The 24,541-nt window shown below is 46.4% G+C and overlaps 3 protein-coding genes across 6 annotated transcripts in view; all 3 read right to left on the minus strand.

Annotated features, from left to right (window-relative positions):
* GCN1 (GCN1 activator of EIF2AK4) overlaps positions 1-4,474 on the minus strand; it is an 80,733-nt gene extending 76,259 nt beyond the window's left edge. For both annotated transcript variants that reach the window (XM_058158466.1, XM_058158468.1), the window contains exons 1-3: positions 4,418-4,474; positions 2,006-2,108; positions 452-515 (exon numbers count right to left, since the gene is read on the minus strand). In XM_058158466.1, coding sequence (XP_058014449.1) covers positions 452-515; positions 2,006-2,108; positions 4,418-4,435 — 185 coding nt within the window. In that variant the 5' untranslated portion in view covers positions 4,436-4,474. The remainder of the gene's footprint in view (positions 1-451; positions 516-2,005; positions 2,109-4,417) is intronic.
* A 2,012-nt stretch (positions 4,475-6,486) lies between these two features.
* On the minus strand, positions 6,487-13,825 carry RPLP0 (ribosomal protein lateral stalk subunit P0). The gene is made up of 7 exons (XM_058158679.1): positions 13,667-13,825; positions 12,551-12,726; positions 10,818-10,905; positions 10,167-10,313; positions 8,742-8,927; positions 7,965-8,105; positions 6,487-6,716 (listed from the first exon to the last, which is right to left on the minus strand). Exons 1-7 carry the CDS (start codon positions 13,718-13,720, stop codon positions 6,561-6,563), a joined length of 948 nt encoding a protein of 315 aa, XP_058014662.1. The 5' UTR covers positions 13,721-13,825; the 3' UTR covers positions 6,487-6,560.
* A 1,587-nt stretch (positions 13,826-15,412) lies between these two features.
* PXN (paxillin) overlaps positions 15,413-24,541 on the minus strand; it is a 74,296-nt gene continuing 65,167 nt past the window's right edge. For all 3 annotated transcript variants that reach the window (XM_058158310.1, XM_058158311.1, XM_058158312.1), the window contains 4 exons: positions 24,149-24,322; positions 23,203-23,284; positions 21,673-21,821; positions 15,413-20,159 (listed from right to left, as the gene is read on the minus strand). In XM_058158310.1, the coding sequence (XP_058014293.1) occupies positions 19,893-20,159; positions 21,673-21,821; positions 23,203-23,284; positions 24,149-24,322 (672 nt within the window). In that variant the 3' untranslated portion in view covers positions 15,413-19,892. The remainder of the gene's footprint in view (positions 20,160-21,672; positions 21,822-23,202; positions 23,285-24,148; positions 24,323-24,541) is intronic.

Genomic DNA, 24,541 nt, shown 5'->3' on the forward strand with positions numbered 1-24,541 from the left:
GTGGCAGGCATGACTCAATGCCAAAGGCGCACGGAACGCTGTTCCCTTCCCACCAAAGGTTGTCCCTATTTTTCTACTTGCATTTTTTATGTGCTTTCGAACTGCTAGGTTGGCAGAAGCTAGGACAAGTCATGGGAGCTCACCCCGTTACGCGGCACTAGGGATTTGAACCGCTGAACTGCCTGCCTTTTGATCGACAGCTCAGCGTCTGAGCCACTGTGTCCCCTAACAATTACAATACTATACAATAAAACACAAATAATATCTCAACACAAAAAAATGAGGGCCAATGGGAACAGTGCTTAAAACAAAAGAAGCAGACAATTTTAAATAAGAGAGAAGCCCTTATCGTTAAGCTTCTAAATCTGCTTCCATATACTGCGCCAGAACAAATAAATGTTATCTGAACCCGAGAGCAAAGTCTTCTGACTATCCAGTTTGACACAATTACCTGTATCGGTGCAGAGTGAGGCAGAAAAGTTTACACAGACCCTTCACTGCGCCTTCGGGCAGATCTACGGAAGACCAAACCAAATTCAACACGGAAGTTCAGTGAAAAGCAATGCTTCAAATCAAAAACAATGTTTTAACGCCCTAGGTCAGGGGTGTCAAAACTCGATTTCATTGTGGGCCACATTAGGGTTGTGTTTGACTTCGGGGGAACGGGAGGGGAAGGCGTGGCCAGGGTGGGACACAGCTGAACACTGTGGTGGTCCGAGAGCTCGGCCAGCGAAAACGGGCTCTCGAGCTCCGTTTTCGCCTGCAGCTGCCTCCTGCAATGCTCTGCCAGCAAAAACAGAGCCCTCACAAGCTCCATTTTTTGCTGGCAGAGGCCCAGCGGGCTGGTTCTTCAGTTTGCAGGGCGGCCCTGCAGGCCAGATCTAAGCACCCCATGGACCGGATCCAGCCGCGGGGCCTTGAGTTTTGACACCCCTGCCCTTTGCGGTTTCTATTTTCCCCCACAAACATCAACCAACGCTGATCTAAAATCAAAAAGCGTCCACAAAAGAGACCTAAAACAAAATGGATGGACAACATCAGCAAGTATGGCGGGCTCAATTGGCGATGAAAAGCTCAGGGCTGGGAAGTGGCTCAACAGGCTAATGCAGCCTGTTATTAACACACAGCTGCCTGCAATTACTGCAGTCTCTAGTCCCACCAGGCCCAAGGTTGACTCAGCCTTCCATCCTTTATAAGGTAGGTAAAATGAGGACCCAGATTGTTGGGGGGGGGGCAATACAAGTTGACTTTGTATATAGTATACAAATGGATGAGACTATTGCCTTACACAATGTAAGCCGCCCTGAGTCTTCGGAGAAGGGCGGGATATAAATTCAAATAAAATAATATTAATTAAAAAAAAGGACTGTTGAGTTGGAAGCATGAGGAAGAGGCCTTCCTCCTGCAGTGGGTAGACGGTGGCTAAAATGATGATGATGATGATAATGATGATCAACCAACGGGCAGATTTTGAAGGGGACTATGGTCATTGGTCCAGAGGCAGAGAAGCCGTTTCACACATTGCGATTCTGATGAAAACACCCACCCTTGTGTCCAGAGCTTCCACTGAGATTTCATTAAACTTTTTTAGATTCTTTTTCTATTCAGTGCTACAAGTAGCCCTCAACTTACGACTTTGGTTTAGTGGCCAAAGTTAAAATGGCACTGGAAAGGGGGTTTACGACCATTTTTCCACACGCATGACCTTTGCAGCAACCCCGTGGTCACGTGATCAAAATTTGGATGCTTGGCAGCTGGCCTGGATTTATCACAGTTGCCGTGACCCAGAGACATCCGACTTTTGCGAGCTTTCACACAAACAGATTCAATTCAAATCCAGATTAACAACTGTGTTATTAACAGCTTCGGTGATTCAACGTAACAAGAAAGGTTGTAAAATTGAGGCAAAGCTCGCTTCACAACTGTCTCGCTTAGCAGCAGAAATGCGGAGTGCAATCGCGGTTGTAAGTCAAGGACGACCCATATTTTGACATCGTATAAGTACCTTTCCCAGTAATGCATCTTCCAAGTTCGCTGAGGATTTCTCTGCGTTCCTTCACACTGGAGGTGGTCACTTTCACTGCAAATCTCTTCAGTGTTTCCAAAACCTAAACAAATGTTAGAGATTTGGGGTAGGGGAAGAGAAGATCGTTGGAGATGCAAAAGATAATAAAAAGGATCAAGAATAATCGAGTAAAGATCATCAGAGACGCCCATGTTCAACAGTGAAGAGACACAGGGCAGAAAGCACAACGCCACAACACAGTCCTTTCAGCAGTTCCAAGAAGGCTCCATACCATTTTGCATTACTCAGGTGATCCTTTTAAAATAAATATAAAAAGAAAGCCCAAAGCTACGACTCTTGAAATATAATAGTAGCTGTCCCTCAACTCCAGAACAAGTGCACACCAGAACAACTAGACACAAGAACAGGTTTTTTTCCGAACGCCATCACTCTGCTAAACAAGTAATTCATTCAACACTGTCAAACTATTCACTAAGTCTGCATTACTATTACTATTAATCTATCACCCATCTCCTCCCACTTATGTAACTTGTTTCTGTATTCTTACGATTTATATTGTTTTCTAGTATGATTTGATTGCTTATTTGTACCCTATGACTATCATTAAGTGTTGTACCTTATGATTCTTGACGAACGTATCTTTTCTTTTTATGTACACTGAGAGCATGCGCACCAAAGACAAATTCCTTGTGTGTCCAATCACACTTGGCCAATGAAGAATTCTATTCTATTCTATTCTCTGCTGAATCTTGTATGTCATGCTTTTTTAGCTAACCAATAGAACTGAGAAACTTTGATTTGGCCAAATCAAATTACAGAATGCAAGATTGAGTTGATGGTTGGTAAAGACTTTGGGACATTCACATTTCTTTATTGGCCATCCATCTCGTTGCATTGAATGGTAAATAAAGCCCATGAGCTGGACTTCCGTAGCATGCAAAGATACAACTTGTCCGCTGACCATTTTACGTGTCATGTGAACATGATCTAAAGCTACGACTCTTGACATATAATTGTAGCTGTCCCTCAACTCTGCTAAATCTTGCATTTCATGCTTTTTTAGCTAAACAACAGAAATTTGTGAAAAATTTTGATTTCCTATCGGTTTGGCCAAATCGAATTACGGAATGCAAGATTGTGTTGGCGGTTGGTAAAGACTTTGGGGCGTTTGTCCACCACCTTTTTCCCCACTTAAGACATTTGGAAATTTGATACTAATTTGAATTTGATTTTTAAATGGGGGCAACTGGAAACTTGTTTAAATCAAGTGAACGGCCTTTTAGACTTCCTCCAAGTGGGTAGGAGTTCACTTTTCAAATAGTAAGAATTATATGTGTGTGTGGTGGTGGTGGGGGGGTGAACTTAGGTGGGGCGTGGCCAAAAAAAAGGTTGGGAACCACTGGGCTATACTATACTAATGGCTTAAGGAGAGATTCGCTTAACAAAGATGGCGAGATAGGTTGTAAAATTGAAGGAGGAGGGGGAAACACTCCCTGGACCGATTTCTCGCTTAGCTGGCAGCTGGCGGCCTCCAGGGGTAGGGCCTTCTCTGTGGGAGCTCCTACTCTTTGGAACGAACTTCCCCCTGGTTTACGGCAATTGCCTGATCTTCGGACCTTTCGCCGGGAGCTGAAAACGCATCTATTCATTCAAGCGGGACTGGCTTAAAAGTTTTATTTCATTTTAATTGAGGTTATTTATTAATTTTAGGGTTTTAAATTGATCGTTTTAAATTTTGGCCATTAATGTATATGCTTGTTTTAAGTTTTTGTTTTAATGTGTATATTGTGTGGTTTTACCATTTGGCTGTACACCGCCCTGAGTCCTTCGGGAGAAGGGCGGTATAAAAATCTAATAAAACTAAACTAAAACTAAACTAAGCATTAGCGACGTGAAGGGGGGGGGGTGTCAGACTGCGGTCGTAAGGCGAGGACTACCTGTCCTGCTTTTCCACATCCAAGGATTTCCCAGCCTCACTGACGTCTTCGGGGAAACCCTGCCCCGGGGGCTTTCAGGAACCCCCCCCCGCAGTTGCCCGGGGCTTGGGGACTACAAAACCCATCATCCTCCCTATGGCTACGCCCGACGCCCGCGCTGGGAACCATGGGACCACCACGGATTCCTGAGGGCGTCAGGGAGAGAGGGGGGGGGAAGAGAGGCTCCTTGCGCCCCTCTGCAACCCGCACGGAGCCGCCTTAAAAACCGGCCCAAGCGCGGAGCCGAGAAGCCGCTCGCTCGTGAGCCGGCGGAAGGAAACGCGGCTTCTCGCCCGAGGAACAGAGCCGAGCCGGGCGTCGGGGCGAGCGGCTTCTCGGCCTGCCTTAAGCCCGCTTCATATTTTATTTTTTTTTCCTTTCGTGCCGCTCTCCGGCCTTCGACAGCAGCACCCACCTGCGTGTCAGCCGCCATCGCGCCGGCTCCGCCCGGAAACTGTTCCGCTTCACTTCCGGCGCGGATTGATGGCGTCAGAGAAAGGAGCAAGGGGTTGGTGGGAGAAGGGAAACCTTCGAGGCTTTTGAAGAGGCGCGCGGAGGGCCCGAGCGCGCCTGCGCGTTGAGCTTTTCTCCTTTGGGAGCCACGCGCTTCTATGGGGATTGGGTGTTTTTGACTCGCAGAAAAGGAATGGAATAGAATGGAATAGAATATTGGAATAGAATATTGGAATAGAATATAGAATAGAAAATAGAATAAATATTGGAATAGAATAGAATATTGGAATAGAATAGAAAATAAATAGAATATTGGAATAGAATAGAAAATAGAATAAATATTGGAATAGAATAGAAAATAGAATATTGGAATAGAATAGAAAATAGAATATTGGAATAGAATAGAAAATAGAATAAATATTGGAATAGAATAGAAAATAAATAGAATATTGGAATAGAATAGAAAATAGAATAAATATTGGAATAGAATAGAAAATAAATAGAATATTGGAATAGAATAGAGAATAGAATGGAATAAATATTGGAATAGAATTTTTTATTGGTCGTGTGATTGGACACACAAGGAATTTGTCTTTGGTGTATAGCCTTGGAAGATTATCCTTCAATCTGTTTTATTTCATCTCTTCCTTTCTACAATGAAGAGGTTCTAATCAAAAACTTAACTTTCAATCTACAAATGCAGTCTTTTTAAGGAGCGCCAATTGGCTCCATTTTGGCCATTTATGATCAAGTCAATGGCTCAGATGAGTTTATTTCTAAACTTTCAAACTTGGATAAAATACTTGATCTGGTCCAACAGTTCAATTACTATGAATTTCTAGATGTCTTGGGGGGGGAGGAATGTTATGTGCAAATATGCCCCAAAGTCTTTACCATCAACTCAATCTTGCATTCTGTTATTTGATTTGGCCAAACCAATAGGAAATCAGTTTATCAGTTCTTTTGTTTAGCTAAAAAGGCATGAAATACATGATTTAGCAAAGTTGAGGGACAGCTGAAATTGTTTTTCAAGAGACATAGCTTTAGAGGTCATGTTCACGTGTCACGCAAAATTTTCAGTACACTTTATCTTCGCACATTGCGAAGCCCAGCTCATGGATTTTATTCACCGTTCAATGCTTCGCAACGAGATGGCGGGCCAATAAATTTATTAAGTAAAATGTTTAATGCAAATGTGGCCCAGTTAACCTTTGACTGCATTAATTTAATGAAATTAAGACACTTGCTCCTGGGGAGGAAAACTCTGACAAATCTAGACAGCGTACTAAAAAGCAGAGACATCACCCTGCCAACAAAAGTGCGTATAGTCAAAGCTATGGTTTTCCCAGTTGCAATGTATGGCTGTGAAAGTTGGACCACAAGGAAGGCTGAGCGCCAAAGAATGGAGGCCTTTGAACTCTGTTGCTGAAGAAGACTCCTGCAAGTCCCTTGGACTGCAAGGCGATCCAATCGGTCAGTCCTAGAGATCAACCCTGACTGCTCTTTAGAAGGCCAGACTCTGAAGAGGAAATTCAAATACTTTGGCCACCTAATGAGAAGGAAGGACTCATTGGAGAAGAGCCGAATGCTGGGAATGATGGAGGGCAAAAGAAGAAGGGGACAGCGGAGAACGAGGTGGCTGGATGGAGTCATTGAAGCAGCTGGCGTGAGCTTAAATGGACTCCAGAGGATGGTAGAGGACAGGAAGGCCTGGAGGAACGTGGTCCATGGGGTCACGATGGGTGGGACACAACTTCGCAACAAACAACAATACATCGTGCAAATGTTGCAAAGGATTATTCCCACTGTTCCAGGAACAGAGGTCTAAAGTGAAGTGATTCTAAAAAAAATAGGTTTCTGGTTGCCACAATTTAAAAAGTTGAACCATTTCGAAACCTGGAATTAAGGCGAACAATTTTGCCTAGGTAACGAAGCAGGAGGACTACTCCAGAATGACACAAATAGTACCGCGGTTGTCTGCTAACTCAGGCAAAATAATTCGGACAACTCAACCCAGCCACTTCTAAAGGATGTGGTAAAAGGAGTATGCTTTTTATTTCTTTATTTCTTTTGAATTTCACTCTACTCGGCCGAGGACAGGGTGGTTAGTCAAAAAGCCCAAAGCCCATGTCTTCATCAGACTCTTCGGATTCTTCCTTGACTTCTTCTTTGGCTGGCGCTGCTGCAGCAGGAATGGCTGCTTCGGTCACTGCCGGGGCAGCAGCAGCAAAAGCTGATGGGTCAGCCAGGAAGGCCTTCACCTGCAAGGGGGGGGGGAGAAAGAAAAATCAGTTTCAAGTGTCAAAACATCCCTCCAGAGCAGGCCCGTTTCTGCTTTTCCAGGCTTTCCACAGAACGTTGGAAGGTCTTATGGGGTCATGGAACTGAGGCCAAAGGAATTGTTCTGATCTAGGCTTTCCCAAGAGCAGGAAGCAGACTCCTTGTCCCGACAAAATCCCCTTTTTATATTAAGTGACTGTGAATTCCTCTCATTCACATCCAGCAAAGTCTTTCAAGGGAGAATTTACAGGCACAGACCTTATCTGGCTTGGGAAGCTGCCAGGCCGATATCTTCAAAACTTGGCAAGGAATCACAAACCAATTAAGCAAACTAATTGTCTCCGGCCTGGCAGCAAACTCCACTCCCCTTTCGCTCCTCTTATTCCCTCTGGGAGGGGCTATTCAACATCCACCTGTGGCCTTACTCCCAAGTCGACCCTTGTTCTTTAGCTGTTCCCTTCGTCTAGCAGCCCTACATGCACACACTGGGAACAGGCTCCAGCTGTTCATCTGCCTCACTGACGTCTGACTCCAAAGGCAGCTGACAACTGTCAGACGGCCCTGGCCCCATTTCTGCCTCCGACGCAGAGCCCTCATCAGAGCCTTCCCCAGATTCCAAGACTGGCCCATGTTCCTCCCCAACCTCCTCACTACCGAAATCTGCTGCCAGATCCGCTGGCCGGCCACAAGAGGAATAAAAAGCCAACAGTAGATTGGAAGCTAGCCTCAACAGACTTGCAAGTCCTCAAAACTTAACAACAATTTGTGTCGTTTTTTCAGCAAGGTTTATCCTGAAGAGCAGAGTGAACCATATTTGCTAAAAATTTAAGAGTAAATTTCTCTGCAAAGGATAACCCAAATACAGAGGCAGGTTTAATTCTCCAATTTCTCACTCGGGAGTTATGTGGGCTTGGTTTTCAATGGGGTGTGTACAAATTTTGTTCAGGGACAAGAGCCTCGTAATTTGAGATCCTAAAAAACTCAAATCTGCCAGCAAGACGACTCCAAGCCTTCTAATGTTTGAAGTCAAGATCCCTTAAACCAAGAGCTCCCAACCTTTTTGGGCCGGCGGGACCGGTTCCATGGAGGGTTTCCGTGGACCGGAGGCAGGAACGTGGTTCCGCGTGCTGCCTGCATATCTCACAGATGGGGCTTTGCTCGTTTGTGTGGACTGGTTTGTAGCAGGCCAAGAACCGGGAATTGGGGAGCCTTGCCTTAAACCACCTTACCTTTTCAGCTAATGGGAAAGAGTAGTTTGTCTCCACGGCCACAGCCAGGACTCGCTTGTACCCATTGATGATGGAATGGGGCAGGGAGGCCACAGTAGGGTAGCCGATCTGCAGGCAAACGCTGGCTACGTTACGGACGCCCTACAAGGGACAAAAGATACAGGTTGCAAACATCCCATTCTCAGGACAGCGTACAGCTGCTTTCGGTCTGCCTGCTAAATTCCACATTCAAGAAGCAACTGAAAAGGAAGGCTGCTAGGGGTTCACCTTAGTTAACACCTAAAGGTAAAGGTTCCCCTCGCACGTAGGTGGTAGTCCTTCCCTGCTCTAGGGGGCGGTGCTCATCTCCGTTTCAAAGCCGAAGAGCCAGCGCTGTCCAAAGACGTCTCCGTGGTCAGGTGGCCGGCATGACTAAACGCCAAAGGCGCACGGAACGCTGTTACCCTCCCATCAAAGGGGGTACCTATTTTTCTACTTGCATTGTTTACGTGCTTTCGAACTGCTAGGTTGGCAGAAGCTGGGACAGGTAATGGGAGCTCACCCCGTGACACGGCACTAGGGATTCGAACCGCTGAACTGCCGACCTTTCGATCGACAAGCTCAGCTTCTTAGCCACTACGTCCCCTATTGGAACTCTAGGCAGTTGCAAATTAAATGCAGAAAAACCGGATTTAATCAATAACAGATAAAACTCTCCCTCTGCCCCCCTACTCTCTCCTCAGCTGCTTTGTTCTGATCCCTCACAAGGGCCGTGGGAAGCCGGAGACCCTTGCTTACTTCCAGAAAGCGCTTGTGCAAAGTTTCCTCAGTGATATCCAGAACCTCCGGGTTGTAAATGCTGCCGTTATCGAACACTTGCTGGATGATGAGCCCAAAGGAGAAGGGCGAGATATTCAACATGTTCAGCAGAGTAGCTTCACTGGCGCCCACTTTGTCTCCGGTTTTAATCAGCTGCACGTCGCTCTAAAGAAACGAGAAAGAGGGGGGAGAATCAGAAAATGACAGGGCAATTTCAGGAAGCCATATCATCCTGACAACACACTATGGAGGGTCTAGGACAGCTGTCAGCAACCTGCAGCTCCAGAGCCGCATACGGCTCTTTGGGCCCTCTGCTATGGCTCCCTGTTGGGCGATCCCAACACTGGCTGGCCCCATCCCTCATCCTCCTCGCCCAGTCACTTCTCACCTGGCCTGAGAAGGTAAGGGCGATGGCGGGTGATGGAGAAGTGGCCAGGGGAGAGAGGGGGGGAGGGAGATGTCAAAAGGATTTTGTGGTTCCTGGTGCTTTTTAACAACTGGTTCTCTGCCCCAGCTAAGTAGGCGTGGCTGGGGGAAGGTCACGTGACTGATGGAAGTGAGTGGCATTGAGTTGGCCACGCCCATCCAGGTTTTGTGGCTCCCTATGTTTTCTTTTGTGGGAAATGGGTCCAAATGGTGTTTGAGTGTTTTAAGGTTGCAGACCCCTTAAACATTCAAAGAGTCATTTGGACTCATTTCCCACAGAAAAGAAAACACAGGGAGCCAGAAAAACCCTTTTGACATCTAAAATGAAGGTAACACTGCATATATCGTTTCTTACCTTTATGCTATGTATGAAAAAAACTATAGTGTGTTGCATTTATGAAATCAATGAACTGCTACAGAGTTTCATTGAAAAAAACAATTTTTTATTTCTGCATGTCAACAAAAACATTTTGAACTCTGCGGGGGAAAAAAAAGACACTGGGTTGAAGGTTACTTTCAAATAAAATACTCAACGTCAAATATTTGAGTCCTCATATTTATAAAATAAAAAGCCGAACTTAAATTATCCACCTGCAGCAAACAAAAAAGGCCATCTGCCTCTGTGTGACGTCATCCTTTTATCACATGTACTGAAGGGTTAATGTAAAGCTGGAGGGTTAATGAAAAGCCACAGCAGAGGGATGAAAGAGCCACATGCAGCTCCAGAGCCACAGGTTGCTAACCCCTGGTCTAGGACAACTCGTTCACAGCCAATTGGCCACAGCCAACTCAATGCTGGACAAGTTCATATCGAAGAAACGGTGAAATAGAAGAATCATTAAGGGAAGGATGCAAAAGGAGGGACGGAATGAAATGTGACTGACAAGAATTGGCCAGCTTGCCACGAAATAAAATTGTTGAATTGTAACCCATCGCACAAGCTAACGTGTGGCAAGGGGCTCTTAACTCAGGACTCACCAAGATTTCAATGGTGCCTCTGGAGATTTTGGTGGTGATGCCCAAAGCTTGGAAAAAGGAGGTCTTTTCAGGACCCAGGCCGGTGTTTTGAGCTGGCACAAGGACATCACAGGGGGCAATCGCTCCAGCCCGGGCAGCAGCTGGCACCTAGAGAGAGAGAGAGAGAGAGAGAGAGAGAGAGAGAGAGAGAGAATAGAATCTGCAAATATTCATCCTCAGCTCAGCTACACCAAGGAAAGCCTGTGTCAGGCCTAGAAGCCATCTTTTTCATTGGACTTCAGGCCTGCCACATTTACTACTATGGGAAACTTGGAGGAAGGATTGTATGGAGCAGGGGAGATACGTAGTCAAAATAACATTCCTTTCTCAGAGAGTCAAGGACATCTTGCCCTGCACCTGGGTGTAACTGGGAGGCATCTCCAGTAGGGACAGTGTTTTGATCGGACCATGTGATGGACATGTGGGTTCAGGGCAGGGACCTGGACTTTTCTTTGGGCGGGGAAAACCTGGAAGCTTTCAGATTTGGGGTTTCTCAGACGTGCCAATATGACATCTCTAATAAAATGGAACTTTGAGGAACTTCAAGCCTCAGAGTGTAGTTACTTGGAAACCTGACAGCTTGAACCATTTCTATACCCAGCTTCCACTTACCTTGTTGGCCAACAGCATATCCCTGATTTCGGTCAGATCCTCCTTAGTGAACACGAAGCCCACGTTCCCACGGATGTGAGGCAGCAGCCTAAAAACACAGCCAGCTTTAATTTGGCATCATTCCAACCAAGCAACTTTTTTAAAAAAAGAATAATGTGCGCTAACGGCTTGCGGAACAGAGAAAGCTAATTTTGGACGGGTTTTAACTAGCTCAGCAAGGCAAACCTCACTCGGATAGAGGACCAGAGTCTAAAGGAAGGCAGATCTGTTGCTAAATTCTCGTTCTGCAACAAAGCTGTCATGATTCATTCAGGTAAAGTCAATACTGAAAAGGTGTGGGTTGGCCATGTTTCATAGAACTGAAACTCAAGAGACTCAGTTTATGTCTGAACCAAAACTGCTTTGTGAGCAGAAAATTAATGAAGATTGTTTTTTAAAAAATAAACACCCCACAAACATACCTAATACTTCCTTCCTCAAAAGTCACCCAGCCGGTTTTTAATGCCTAGGGTGGACTAGAATCAAATCTCCTGGTTTCTAGCCTGGCAGCTTGTTTGTTAAACTCCCCCCCGCCCCCGGAGTAAGGACTGGCTTGCTGTGTTTATTTTAGAAAATGAAAGCTAAGAGTTGATAGGGTTGTGGATATCCACAACCAAGTCTTATTCTGTTTGACACAAGGAAGAATTCCTCTAAAACAGTGGTTCTCTACCTGTAATCCTCCACACACAGAGACACACACACCAGGAGGAGGATGCAGTTTAGTGCTTTAAATCTTGAGTTTAAGTCTTTCCTGGTCCCTGAAGGTATTTAAAAGGGGTCCGTGGCGAATAAAGCTGGAAGGGACCCCGGAGGTCTTCTAGTCCAGCCCCCTGCTCAAGCAGGAGAACCTATACCATTTCAGACAATTGGCTATCCAGTCTCTTCTTAAAAACCTCCAGTGATGAACAACCAACCACATCTGGTGGCAAGCTGTTCCATTGGTTAATTGTCCTCACTGTTAGGAAGTTTCTCCTTAATTTCAGGTTGCCTCTCTCCTTGATCAGTTCCCATCTGTTGCTTCTTGTCTTGACTTTAAGTACTTTGGAAAATAAACTGACCCCTCCCTCTTCTTTGTGGCAGCCCCTCAAAATACTAGAACGCTGCTATCATGTCATCTCTAGTCCTTCTTTTCTCTAGACTAGCCCTACCCAGTTCCTGCAAACCGTTCTTCATATATTTTAATCTCCAGGCCTTTGATCATCTTGGTTGCTCTTTTCTGAACTTTTTCCAAAGTCTCAACCTCTGTTTTGTAGTACGGTGACCAAAATTGGTTGCACTATTTTTTTTTTATTTATTTACATTTATATCCCGCCCTTCTCCGAAGACTCAGGGCGGCTTACAGTGTGTAAGGCAATAGTCTCATTCTATTTGTATATTTACAAAGTCAACTCATTGCCCCCCAACAATCTGGGTCCTCATTTTACCTACCTTATAAAGGATGGAAGGCTGAGTCAACCTTGGACCTGGTGCGACTAGAACCTGCAGTAATTGCAGGCAGCTGTGTTTTTTAATAACAGGCTTCTTACAGCCTGAGCCACACCAGGGTCCTATTCCAGATGTGGCCTTACTACGGTTTCATAAAGTGGTACGAATACTTCACCTGATCTTAAGCTAAGATTCTATCTAAGGAGCTACCTGAAGGAAAGGTGGAGAACTACTGTTCTAGAACCCCTTGAGAGCTTTGGAGGACTCACTTTTCCAGAGCAGGGTTGTTTTCCAGATGGCCTCGGATGGCCTTCCGCATCATGGTATTCTTCCCCATGAGGACCACGGCCTTCCCACGCAGGGACATCCGGATTTGCTGCATCTGCTTGGAGCCGACATTGTCCGCTCCCACAATGAAACATTTGGGATAATCATCCAGGAGTTGCTGAAGGAATAAAACGAAGATTTTTGCTTGTCGTTATTCAAACATGTAGGCAAAACTTTCAAAGGGAATTGACGTACTCAAATCCCTTCAATCTGTTTTATTCTTGGAGGGAGAAAGGTGTAATGGCGTTATTACAGATCAGGAAAAAGGGGGAAATTTTGTGGGGATGCCTCACAAAAATACAATTTGCATTTTCTTGTATTCAATTTTTTTTTTACTCTTTTCTAACGTAAGGTGACAATACAATTCTGTATTTTGTCCTTTACATCCGATATGGCCTTATAGATGATCCATAATGTATCATTGTTGATATTACTGGGAGTTTCAGAAACAAATCGTTACTAATAATAAGTAATAATAATTAATACATAATAATATTAATAATTAATATTATTATTAACGCTGGCAGCAACCCGTATCAACCATCAGCACCAGTCAATGGTACTTGTGATGTCTTTTTGAATGTTCAGTTGACTGAGCTTCATTTTTAATGAAGTAAATAATAATAATAGTAACAACAGTAACAACAGTAATAATAATAATAATAATAATAATAATAATAATAATAATAATAATAATAATAATAATAATCTGGCAGCAACCCGCATCAACCATCAGCACCAGTCAATGGTATTTGTAATGCATTTTTGAATGTTCAGTTAACTGAGCTTCAATTTTAATGAAGTAAATAATAATAATAACAATAATAATAATTACAAATTAAAATGAAACTGGAATAAAATACGATTTAAAGTGAAATTGGAATAAAATTCCTTTTTTTTTTAACTCTGAGCTACAAAACAGTCTTTTTCTCTTTGTTTTCCTCCTTGGCCGATCGTAACAAGGAAATAACAAGAGGGACACAGACGAAAGTTGCCCCTTCCCCAGCCAGGCGCTCTGCACATGCTCAGGAGCGCCGCCCCCCCCCCCGGAAACTTACGATGATCTTGAGGAAGTAGTTGGACTTCCACGTGGCTCGGTCTTCCCTGGGCATCGCGGTGTCCCAAGGATCGCGCGGCGGGGCGGCGGTTTAAAGACAGCGGCGTTCTCTGGAGAAAGAAAGAGGAAAAAATCAGGCCCGGCCGAGGTAGGCCGCAAAGCAAGCCAGCCGCTCGCGTGGCCTCGCAGCGCCGACCTTACCTCACGAGGCCACGAGAAGAAAAGGAGTGGCGCGCGTGCTGCCGCTGCCTTTTATACCCAGCACGCGGCGACCAATCAGCGGAGCGTCCTCTGGAGGGCCCCCGCCTTTTCTCTCCGCGGATTGGCCGAGCCCTGAAAGAAGATAAGGAGACAGACAGGAAAGAGGAGGCGCGAGGTTTAAGGGTCCACCCCTCGGGTTTGATAGGCTGGTTGGGACGGTCACTCAAAGGAAGGGTTCTCGCGATTTTTTATTTTTTTTTAAACGGCTTGGAAGTTTAGAATAACTTTTGCTGTCACTTTCCATGCAGGCGAATCGGACAATATGAAAATGAAATTTCCTTTTTTCCCCTTTTATTATAGCTCTCCTACAGCTGATCTGGAGTTTAGCAACTTGGAAAAGTTTTGTTTTAGTTGGAAAAGCTGCTTTTTTTTTTTTTTTTGGCTAACCCCCATAGAAGAGTGGGAGCAAGAATTTGGCATGCGAATAACTTTTAATAGATAAAGAATGGAATAGAATAGAATTTTTATTGGCCAAGTGTGATTGGAAACACAAGGATTTTGCAGTATCCTTCCCCTGGAGTCGGGTGGGAATGGGGATTTTGCAGTATCCTTCCCGAGTGGGGTGGGAATGGGGATTTTGTAGTATCCTTCCGCTGGAGTGGGTTGGGAATGGGGATTTTGTAGTATCCTTCCCCAGAAGTGGGGAGGGAATGGGGATTTTGCAGTATCCTTCCCCCAGGAGTGGGGTGAGAATGGGAATTTTGCAGGATCCTTCCCCCAGGAGTGGGGTGGGAATGGGGATTTTGCAGTATCCTCCCCCCAGGAGTGGGGTGAGAATGGGAATTTTGCAGTATCCTTCCGCTGGAGTGGGGTGGGAATGGGGTTTTTGCAGGATCCTTCCCCCAGGAGTGGGGTGGGAATGGGGATTTTGCAGGATCCTTCCCCCAGGAGTGGGGTGAGAATGGGGATTTTGCAGGATCCTTCCGCTGGAGTGGGGTGGGAATGGGGATTTTGCAGGATCCTTCCCTCAGGAGTGGGGTGGGAATGGGGATTTTGCAGTATCCTTCCCCCGGAGTGGGGTGGGAATGGGGATTTTGCAGTATCCTTCCCCTGCCACGCCCACCAAGCCACACCACGCCCACCAAGCCATGCCCACAGAACCGGTAGTAAAAAAATTTGGATTTCATCTCTGCTCTGCCCCCCCACCTCATTTGTGTGTTCCATGTTCATCCCCACACACAGACACAAGCACAGTCTAAGCCACAAAGGGCCTCTGTGGCTCAGACTGGTAAGACAGTCTGTTATTAACACAGCTGCTTGCAATTACTGCAGGTTCAAGTCCCACCAGGCCCAAGGTTGACTCAGCCTTCCATCCTTTATAAGGTAGGTAAAATGAGGACCCAGATTGTTGGGGGCAATAAGTTGACTTTGTATATAATGTACAAATGGATGAAGACTATTGCTTGACATAATGTAAGCCGCCCTGAGTCTTCGGAGAAGGGCGGGATATAAATGCAAATAAATAAATAAATAAACGACACCCAAGTCTGTCTTCAAATCTTTTATTTAGCATCATCACAGGGACTATTAAGAAGAGGGGGAACAACACATTGCAAAAAAAGGAATACAGAAAATGGAGAGGGGGGGGGAGAGAAATATAATTCCACAGGAAAACCTCCCCTTCTCTTCCTGAGCACAACAGCTGAAGTTTTCACCAAGACCCACTTCATTTTGAGGCACTTAAGAGTTATGGTTGTTGTTGTTTTTAAAAGGAGTGAAGCACAGGAAAAAAATTTTTTTTTAAAAACTGCCTATATTGCCAAAGCTACAGTAGCATAGGATCCACCCCAAAAGATGGGAAATGTTCTTTAAAAAGCACAGAAAACGAGGGAAAAGGCACATTTTTTAAATTCCTAATAGATCAAACCATTCTCATGTTGAAAGCAAAACAAAACAGCCGGGATTTTGAAAGAACCTTCAGCCCAAATTCAGGCTTTGGAAGCAAAATAAAAATAAAAGGAAAGGAACGGTAATAGAATCCCTACAGATTTTATTCCACTATTCGTTGCCGACTCATCCCCGTTTCAAGGCTGTTGAAGCCAGCGCTGTCCAAAGACAATTCCGCCGTCGTGCGGCCAGCATGACGTCACGGAGCACTGTTCCCTTCCCACCGAAGTGGTACCTATTGATCTACTCGCACTCGCGTGCTTTCGAACTGCTAGGTGGACAGGAGCTGAGGCGAGGACGGGAGCTCACCCCGTCGCGCGGCGCTCGGGTCTCGAACCCCGGGCTGCTGGTTTTCCAGCTGAGAAACCCAATGTCTTAACCACCAACCGCCTCTCAGGCTTTGAAAAAACCTCTCTCCCTTAAAAAAGAAATTATCGGAGACTCCGTGCAAAAATGCATGGAAGACTCCGCTGCACGGCACAGCGCAGGACATTTTTTCCCCAGCAGCAACCGATTTCCACAGAAGATGGGGGAGGATATCCCCAGTTTGATCCTAAAAGAAGATCCCCCCCAAGAGACACCCCCCCCGTCCTCCTAGCTTGTCTCTATCATCAAGGACCCCGAACCAGTGGTGCAAAAGAAATGAAAATTTCTATCCGTCAAAGGGTAAAAATCTACGTGGCGAACCACACCCCAACAGCAACATTTGAAATAGACATCAGAACGTAAAGGCGAATATCTTAATACGTGTGCTTTTTCAGTGAACGTAAGGCAGGGGTGGAGCTGCTGGGGGTTCGCAAGAACCTCTAGCTAAGATTCTGTGCAGTTTGGAGAACCCGCAAATCCCACTCCCGGCTGGCCCCACCCTGCCCCTCCCAGGAGTCTCCACGCAGCCTGTTTTGTATGCAGGTTAAGTTCAGGGCACATGCGGAGTCTCGCGGAGGACAAAAAACAGGCCTAGCAGAAGTTCAGGAAGGCCGAAACGGGCCCGTTTCTGACTTCCAGAGCCTGGGGAGGCCGTTTTGGCCCTCCCGGACGTTTGAGGAAAGCCTCCAGTGTCCGGGGAGGGCAAAAACGCCAAACACCCCGCCAGCCGTGGTGCAGGAGCCTGACTAGACCATGGCCACGCCCACCCAGCAATCGGGCAGAGAACCCCTTGCTAAAATTTTTGAAGCGACTTAAGGCTGTTTTGAAAATCCAGGAGGAAGCAAGACGAACGCGTCTTTCTCTCGTCTTGGCTTAATTTTTTTTTTACAAAATCCATTCCAGTTGAACCCTGATCCGTACGAAGCTACTTAATAAGCAAAAAAAAAGAGAAGAAAAAAAGAAAAAGAAAATATACACACACTCCTAACAGATTCCTCCACTTCTCCGACACCCCACCCCGGTTTAAAAAAAAAAGGATTTATATATATTTATATATATATTTATATATAATTAATAGTTGGTTTTAAGAAAGCGTCAAGGCTCATAAAGACAGGAACCAACAATTAGGAGGGTCCTGCCCGGGGGGAAAAAAAAACCCCAGATACTTATAAAAAAGCATCCGTCGAAAAATTGTTCATAAAACTAAAATTTCCATATAAGAGATTTAAAAAGCTTCTTGTTTTGTTATGCATTCAAGACCCAGTGTTAAAAAAAAACAAAAACCCCACACCATATTCCTCACCCAAACACACAGCATTCGGCTGAAATAGCAAAAAGGTTTGTGTTTTCTCACAATCAAAAAATAGCCCAGAAGGAAGGGAAAAGGCGCCAGCAGAACACCAAAAGTTTTATGAAATCGTTATAAAAAGTGTTGAAATTATTGCTCAGAAGGTCGTGTCTGGGGAGAATCTTACACAGGCACGAGAGACGGGCTGGAGAAGAATCAAAAAAGTCAAAATTCGTGGGTTTTTTTTACACGTCTCAAGTCTTTCGGGTGGAACCACGAAATATAACTAGAACTCCTCGACTTACGACGAGAATCAAGATCAGGATTTCTATTGCTCCAGCAAGGCAGCCAATTTTACAACCATTTTGCACCTGGTTGTTAAGTGAATCACTCGGTTGTTAAGTGAATCACTCGGTTGTTAAGTGAATCGCTCGGTTGTTAAGTCAATCCGGCTTCCCCCTTTTGAGTTTGCTTCCTGGAAACCGGCTGGGAAGGTTGCAAGAGGCGTTCAGATGACCCCGGGAAGCTGCAACCATTTTAAGTACAGGTAGTCCTCGACTTACGACCGCAATTGAGCCCAATATTTCTGTGGCTAAGTGAGACATTGGGGAAGTGAATTTTTGCTTCATTTTATGACTTTCCTTGCCACAGTTGTTAAGGGAATTGCTGCGCTTAACATGGTTGTTAAGTGAATTCGACTGCCCCGTGGACTCTTGCTTATCAGGCGGTCGCAAAGTGGGATCATATGACCCTGGCACGTCATAAGTGTTAATCAGTTGCCATGCGCCCAAATTGGGAACGCTGCACATGGGCGTTAAGTGTGAAAAATGGTCGTAGGTGACTTTCAGCACTGTTATAACTTTGAACGGTCCCTAAATGAACTGTTGTAAGTCGAGAACTACCTATACGCGCCAGATGCCAAGCGCCCACAATTTGCGTCCATGATGGCGAGAATGTGCAAGGGTGGTTCACTGTGAAGATCGGCTTCTTTTAAAACCGCGCAGTGGTAACTTTGGACGGTGGCTAAACAAACGGTTGTAACTCGAGGACTACCTGTAGGTCAGACCCTTGTCTAAAAGCTTCGGACAGCCCTCTCTCCATCTGGAAATTTGCAACCCAACGGAGAAACTCTGCGGTTTCATCCTCTCTCTCTCTCTCAAGGGGACTCCAAACCTGGCAACTTTTAAGATTTGTGGACTTCAAACTCCCAGAATTCCCTATGGTTGGTGGGAGAATTACTGTTCTGACCTAGGCTTTCTTAGAAAGTAAAGAGCACAAACTTAGTCCCGGCAAACCTCTTTAATTCAAATGGCTGTGAATTATTGTCCTTCCCAGTCGGAAAGGCTTCTCCAACAGTCTATTAGGGGAGGGTCTACAAACACACACCTTATCTCCCTTGGAATGCTGTCAGAGAACTAATAGCCAAGGCAGGGCAAGGCCAAACTTAGCACAGAGTCAAACAGAACTTTTCCAGAGCTTTTACCGACCAGATGAACTAATTGCTTCCTCCAAAAGCTCACATTCCATTCGCTTCTCTTTTATGTCTTATGGGAGGGGCCAAACATCTCCAAGCCTTACTCCCAAGTTGACCCTGTTTTCTTAATTGTTCCTGTCTCCTGGCAGCTCTGCGCATGCACACACTGGGAACAGGCTCCTGCTGTTCTTCTGCCTTGCTGATGTCCGGCTCCGGAGGCAGCCAAGAACTACCAGATGGCCTTGGCCCCCTCTCTGCCTCTGACTCAAAGCCTTCGTCCGAGCCTTCCCCAGACTCCAGGACTGGACCACGTTCCTCCCCAACCTCCTCACTGTCCAAATCTGCTACCACCTCTGCTGGCCGCTAGCAGGCCGCAACAATTCTGGGAATTTAAAAGTCCACACGTCTTAACACATTACCAAGTTTGGAGATTCCACTTCTCTTTGGGAAAACTTTTGTTCTTTTTTCCTCACCCGGTTTGTCTCCTAACACCCCCTGTCCACCAAACCCACTCAACGGTCCTTCATGGCTCTCAGATGTTCATGAAGACCCATCTTCCTACTCAAATATCTCTTCAGGCTTGGACGTCTTCTAAAAAAACCTTGGCATCTTAGCATCCCTACGTCATGGCACCAGAGCTCCCCAAATCCCAAAAGCGAAGCTGGCTCAGAATCCCGGGAAGTATGGTTCCCTCTCTTCTCCAAGGGAGGAGAAGTTGGAGTAGATCCAACCTCCATAAGTCCCTTGGTGCCTCTTCTCTTTGGATGATCATCCACCTTCCCAGAGCAGCCGCGAGCATCTCATTCACACACACACACACACATACACACAATTCCTCTTCTTCCTCATCTCCTACATCAACCCGCTCAAGTTGCTGGAGGTGGGACGACCCGCCGCAAAACAAGGCAAAGGGTTTCCTGGCAGGAGACGCCACGGATGGCGAGAGGACCCTCAGCAGAAGAGTTTCAGGAAGCAGTTCTGGCAGTACGGCTTGTCGTTCTGCTCTTTGAAGGTCCCCTTGTTGAGTTGCTTGAGACAGAAGGCGCAGACAAAGTGTTCCGGGTGAAATTTCTTAGCCATGGCGGTGATGCAGCGGCCCGTGATGGGCTTCTGGCATCCGGAGCAGAGCGAGCCGCGGCGTTCGTGGTAATGCACTTCGCAGTAGGGCTGCCCGTCGTGTTCGAAGAAGCTGCCGTTGACGAACGGAGTGAAGCATTCCTGGCAAGGGAGACGATGAGTACAATTTCAGTGGTGAAATTCAGTGGGCGTGGCTTGGCTGACATGTGACCAGGTGGGCGTGGCTTGGTGGTCATGTGACCGGGAAAACCAACTATCACGCATTAGACAAAAATAACACAAAAGCTACACCACTGACTTGCACGCAATGCAAAAGCAGCTGGGCTTCACACAAAATGGCCGCTGAGCAAGCAGGAACGTCACAGAGTCACAGAGAGCTCAAAAACAAACGATCCCAGAAATGAACGGATTCACTTTGATGATTAAAAAATGAGTGTATTCAGAATATTTTAAGATATGGGATAAATTTTACCATTGGTTAGAGCAGGGGTCTCCAACCTTGGCAACTTTAAGCCCAGTGGACTTCAACTCCCAGAATTCCCCAGCCAGCTTTGCTGAGAGAAGAGAGGGAGGGAGGAAAGGAGGAAAGGAAAGAAGGGAAGGAGGGAGGGAAGGGAAGAGGGAGGGAAGGAAAGAAGGGAAGGAGGGAGGGAAGGGAAGAGGGAGGGAAGGAAAAAAGGAAGGAAGGAAGGAAGGAAGGAAGGAAGGAAGGAAGGAAGGAGAAAGAGGAGGGGGAGGGAGGGAGGGGAGAGAGGGAGGGAGGGAAGGAAGGGAAGGAGGAAGGAAGAGGAAGGAAGGAAGGAAGAGGAGGGAGGAGGGAAGGGAGGGGGAAGGGAGGGAGGGAAGGGAAGAGGGAGGGAAGGAAGGAAGGGAAGAGGGAGGGAGGGAGGGAAGGAAGGAAGGAGGGAGGGAGGAAGGAGAAAGAGAAGAGAGGGAGGGAGGGAAGGAAGAAGAGAAGAGAGGGAGGAAGGAAGGAAGGAAGAAGAGAAGAGAGGGAGGAAGGGGAGGGAAGCTTTGCTGGCTGGGGAATTCTGGGAGTTGAAGTCCACCAGGCTTAAAGTTGCCAAGGTTGGAGACCCCGGGGTTAGAAGAAAGGTACAGATAAGCAATGGATAATTATGTAAGAAAATGATAATCATGTATTTGCGGAAAAAATGGTAATTGTTTAACAACAACATGATGGAGCCAGGAAGAAAACACCGAGACGTCACACGGAAGGAATTGCTGATGTTTTAAATGTATGGTTGTCTATAAAATAAAAAAGTTTTTTTTAAAAAAACAAACTATCACACTTTTTACACAAAAATACCAGTTCCGGCCATAGGTAGTAAAAAAAATGCTTTAAAAAGTTAAAAAAAAACTTTCCCCCCCCCAGGATCTCAGGGCACAGCTGATTGTCAACAGCTGATTGTCAAAACCTTTTTTTAAAAAACTTTTTAAAAGCATTTTTTTTTACTACCTATTCGCCAGAACCGGTAGTAAAAAAAAAAATGCTTTAAAAAAGTTTTTTTTAAAAAAACGGTCACTAAACAAAGTCGGGGACTGCCGAGGTATTAACTTTACTCTCTCCGCTGTTAAAACTGGAGAAATCGCTTTCTTCAAAAAAGTTGGAAATGTTACAATGGAAAAAGGAAGGAATCACGGGGTCCCTTACCCGGCAGACGAAACACTCGGGGTGCCAGAGGGTGTTCAAGGCCGAGATATAGTTTTCCAAGATGGCCCGGGAGCAGCCGCCACATTTGGGCGCGAACATATCGAAGTAATCTTTGCGGCAATAGGCTTTGCCGTCCTTCTCGTGGAAGCCTAGGAACCGAACGGACGAGAAACCCGGTTAATCGATTTAAAGAGCAGAATAATATATCGCATGTCGTCTAATTTAATATAACAACATCGGACCAACGATCAATAAATAAACAGTCCCAGGTTTTAAGGAGCTGCAAACAAGCGAACAGTAAACATTAAACAGACCAACCCAAGCAACCAGCAGCAAAACAGACAGGGAAAGCCATCAGAATATAAACTGCAAGCAAACTACGACTGATGATGTTATCTAGCTGGGTAATGAAATGTTTGCAAAGAAACAACCAAGCTCAGAGAATACCATGGACCCACAATCCTCCTCCTTCTCCACTTCCTCCTCCTCCTCTTCTTCCTCCTCCTCCCCCCTGCAAACCAGTGGTGGGTTTCAATTTTTTTTACTACTGGTTCTGTGGGCGTGGCTTGGTGGGCGTGGCAGGGGAAGGTTACTGCAAAATCCCCATTTCCTCCCCATCAGCTGGGACTCAGGAGGCAGAGAATAGATGGGAAGGTGCGGGGGGGGGAGAAAGTCAGAATTTTTACTACCGGTTCTCCGAACTGCTCAAAATTGCCGCTACCGGTTCTCCAGAACTGGTCAGAACCTGCTGAAGCCCCCACCTCTGCCGCAAACCCCACTCCCTTCCAGCACTGATGATGTTACCTAGCTGGGTAATGAAACGTCTTCAGGAAAACAACCAAGCTCCAGGGAGCACCAAAGATCCCACAGTCCTCCTCCTCCTCTTTTCTTCTCTTCAAACCCTCTTAATCTATCTTCTAAACAGAGATCAAATATCAGAACTGGTGTTAATACAGGAGGATATTTGCAGCTCAGGGTTGACCGGACAGGTCCTTGTTGCTCTTCGAACTTGCTGGTTTTCTGAGCTTGCTGGGTTTTTTCGCAGACGTTTCATGACCCAACTAGGTAACATCATCAGTGCTAGAAGGTAATGAGGTTGGTGGGGAGGAGGAGGAGGAGAGAGAGGAGGAGGAGGAGGACTGTGGGGTCCTTGGTGCTCCCTGAGCTTGGTGGTTTTCTTTGAGACGTTTCATGACCCAGCTAGGTAACATCATCAATGCTAGAAGGGAGTGGGGAAGAGAGGAGGAGGAGGGAGGGGGAAGAGGAGGAGGAGGGCTGTGTGGTCCTTGGTGCTCTCTGGCCTTGCATGCTCAGAGAGCACCCAGGACCCCTCACGGAATTGGTGCATCAAGTCCTAAGATCCAACATTCAATTTTCGTTGCACATTTGGCTCTAAGCTCTGTGCAGAAACGTCAAAAAAAAAAAGAAAGAGAGAAAGCAAACCTTTATTGTCAACGCACAACACGCGTGCAATGTAATTGAATATCACTGTACACATGTGGTCGGAAGACCATCTTCCGGGATGCATACCTTCAGGGCCAAAGAAGGCTCCGCACTGCGCGCAGAAGAAATGCTCGGGGTGCCATGTCCTGTCCAAAGCCGTCACCACTTTCTGCGAAGGAAAAACCGCACAACCGATGAATAAGCCCATCGTTCACCACCCAACCTGGTCACTTAGTCAGGGATTGTGGAATTCCACTTTATAGGATTGACTCGGCCAGCCTGGTCGACAGTGAGGGATTTCAGCCAATCCTCAACTTACGACTTACGCAAATTGGGAACGGAACTTCCACCGCTGAGCGAGGAGGCTGCCAAGCGAACCGTTGCAACGGATTTTGACTTTTTTTCCCCACTGCTGTTACATGACTCATGCAGCCTTTAAGCCAGGGGTCGGCAACCTTAAACACTCAAAAGAGCCACAAAATGTTGTGGTCTGCCAGCAACCTGCAGAGCTGGCAACGGAGTCGGACAACGATGTGGTTGAGGTGGGGCCAGGGCCATCGGGGAGTGAGGTGCGGACTCTGGAGCCTCCAGAGGCTGACATTAGTGAGGCAGAGGAACAGGAGGAGCCTGTTCCTAATGCACGCATGAGAAGAGCTGCCAGAAGGCAAGAGCAGCTCAAGCAAAGAAGACAACTCGGGAATAGGGCCAAGAGATGATTGGCTCCTCCCATAAGGCTTAAAAGACCAGCAACGGCATTTGGGCTTTGCCGGAAAACAACGTTGGTAGCTTCGTCGTCGTCTTCATCTACAAATTGCATTTATTTTATTTATTTGAGTATGCAAGGGGAGCGTGGTGGGGTAGCGCGTGCATGCGCAGGGGGGAGCGCATTGCATTATGGGTGCCGGCATGTGCGCGCGCACGCTTTCAGCACTCGACAAGAAAAAGGTTAGCCGTCACTGCTCTAGAGGAAACAGATTAGAGGGGGGGGGGGTGGAACGAATTCATAGTAAGACATCACATCTCAGGGACTTACATCCAGGATGGGACCGTTGCAGTAGTAACAGCGAGGCGAAAAGAGGTTGTGATAATCCCTCTCGCAGTAAGGCTGGCTGTCGCGCTCAAAGAAGTTCCTAGAGCCGATCTCCTCCTGGCAGTGGGTGCAAACGAAATGCTCGGGGTGCCATGTCTTCCCCATGGCTGTGACCACCTAGGGTGGGAGGAGAAGAAGGAGGAGGAGGAAGAGGAGAAGGAGGAGGAGAAGGAGAAGGAGAAGAAGAAGACGACGACAATCCTGACTCCAGGAATTTGTTCCACCTTCCGGCTGAAGGCATCTCGTAGGACAACCGATATCGGGCAGAGCTCAGTGCCAAGAAGAAGACACTTTCTTAGAAATGTCTAGGACAGGGGTCCCCAACCTTTCGGACCT

This window comes from Ahaetulla prasina, chromosome 15, assembly GCF_028640845.1.
Source record: "Ahaetulla prasina isolate Xishuangbanna chromosome 15, ASM2864084v1, whole genome shotgun sequence".
Taxonomy (NCBI): domain Eukaryota; kingdom Metazoa; phylum Chordata; class Lepidosauria; order Squamata; family Colubridae; genus Ahaetulla; species Ahaetulla prasina.

What these genes read in the sequence shown, in the direction of transcription:
- RPLP0 (XM_058158679.1), bottom strand. Translation starts at nt 13,720, where the DNA reads ATGCCCAGGGAAGACCGAGCCACGTGGAAGTCCAACTACTTCCTCAAG. An exon ending in ACTACTTCCTCAAGATCATC is followed by an intron (nt 12,727 to 13,666) that starts GTAAGTTTCCGG and finishes TTATTCCTTCAG; the next exon opens with CAACTCCTGGATGATTATCC. An exon ending in GAGGCACCATTGAAATCTTG is followed by an intron (nt 8,928 to 10,166) that starts GTGAGTCCTGAG and finishes TCGTTTCTTTAG; the next exon opens with AGCGACGTGCAGCTGATTAA.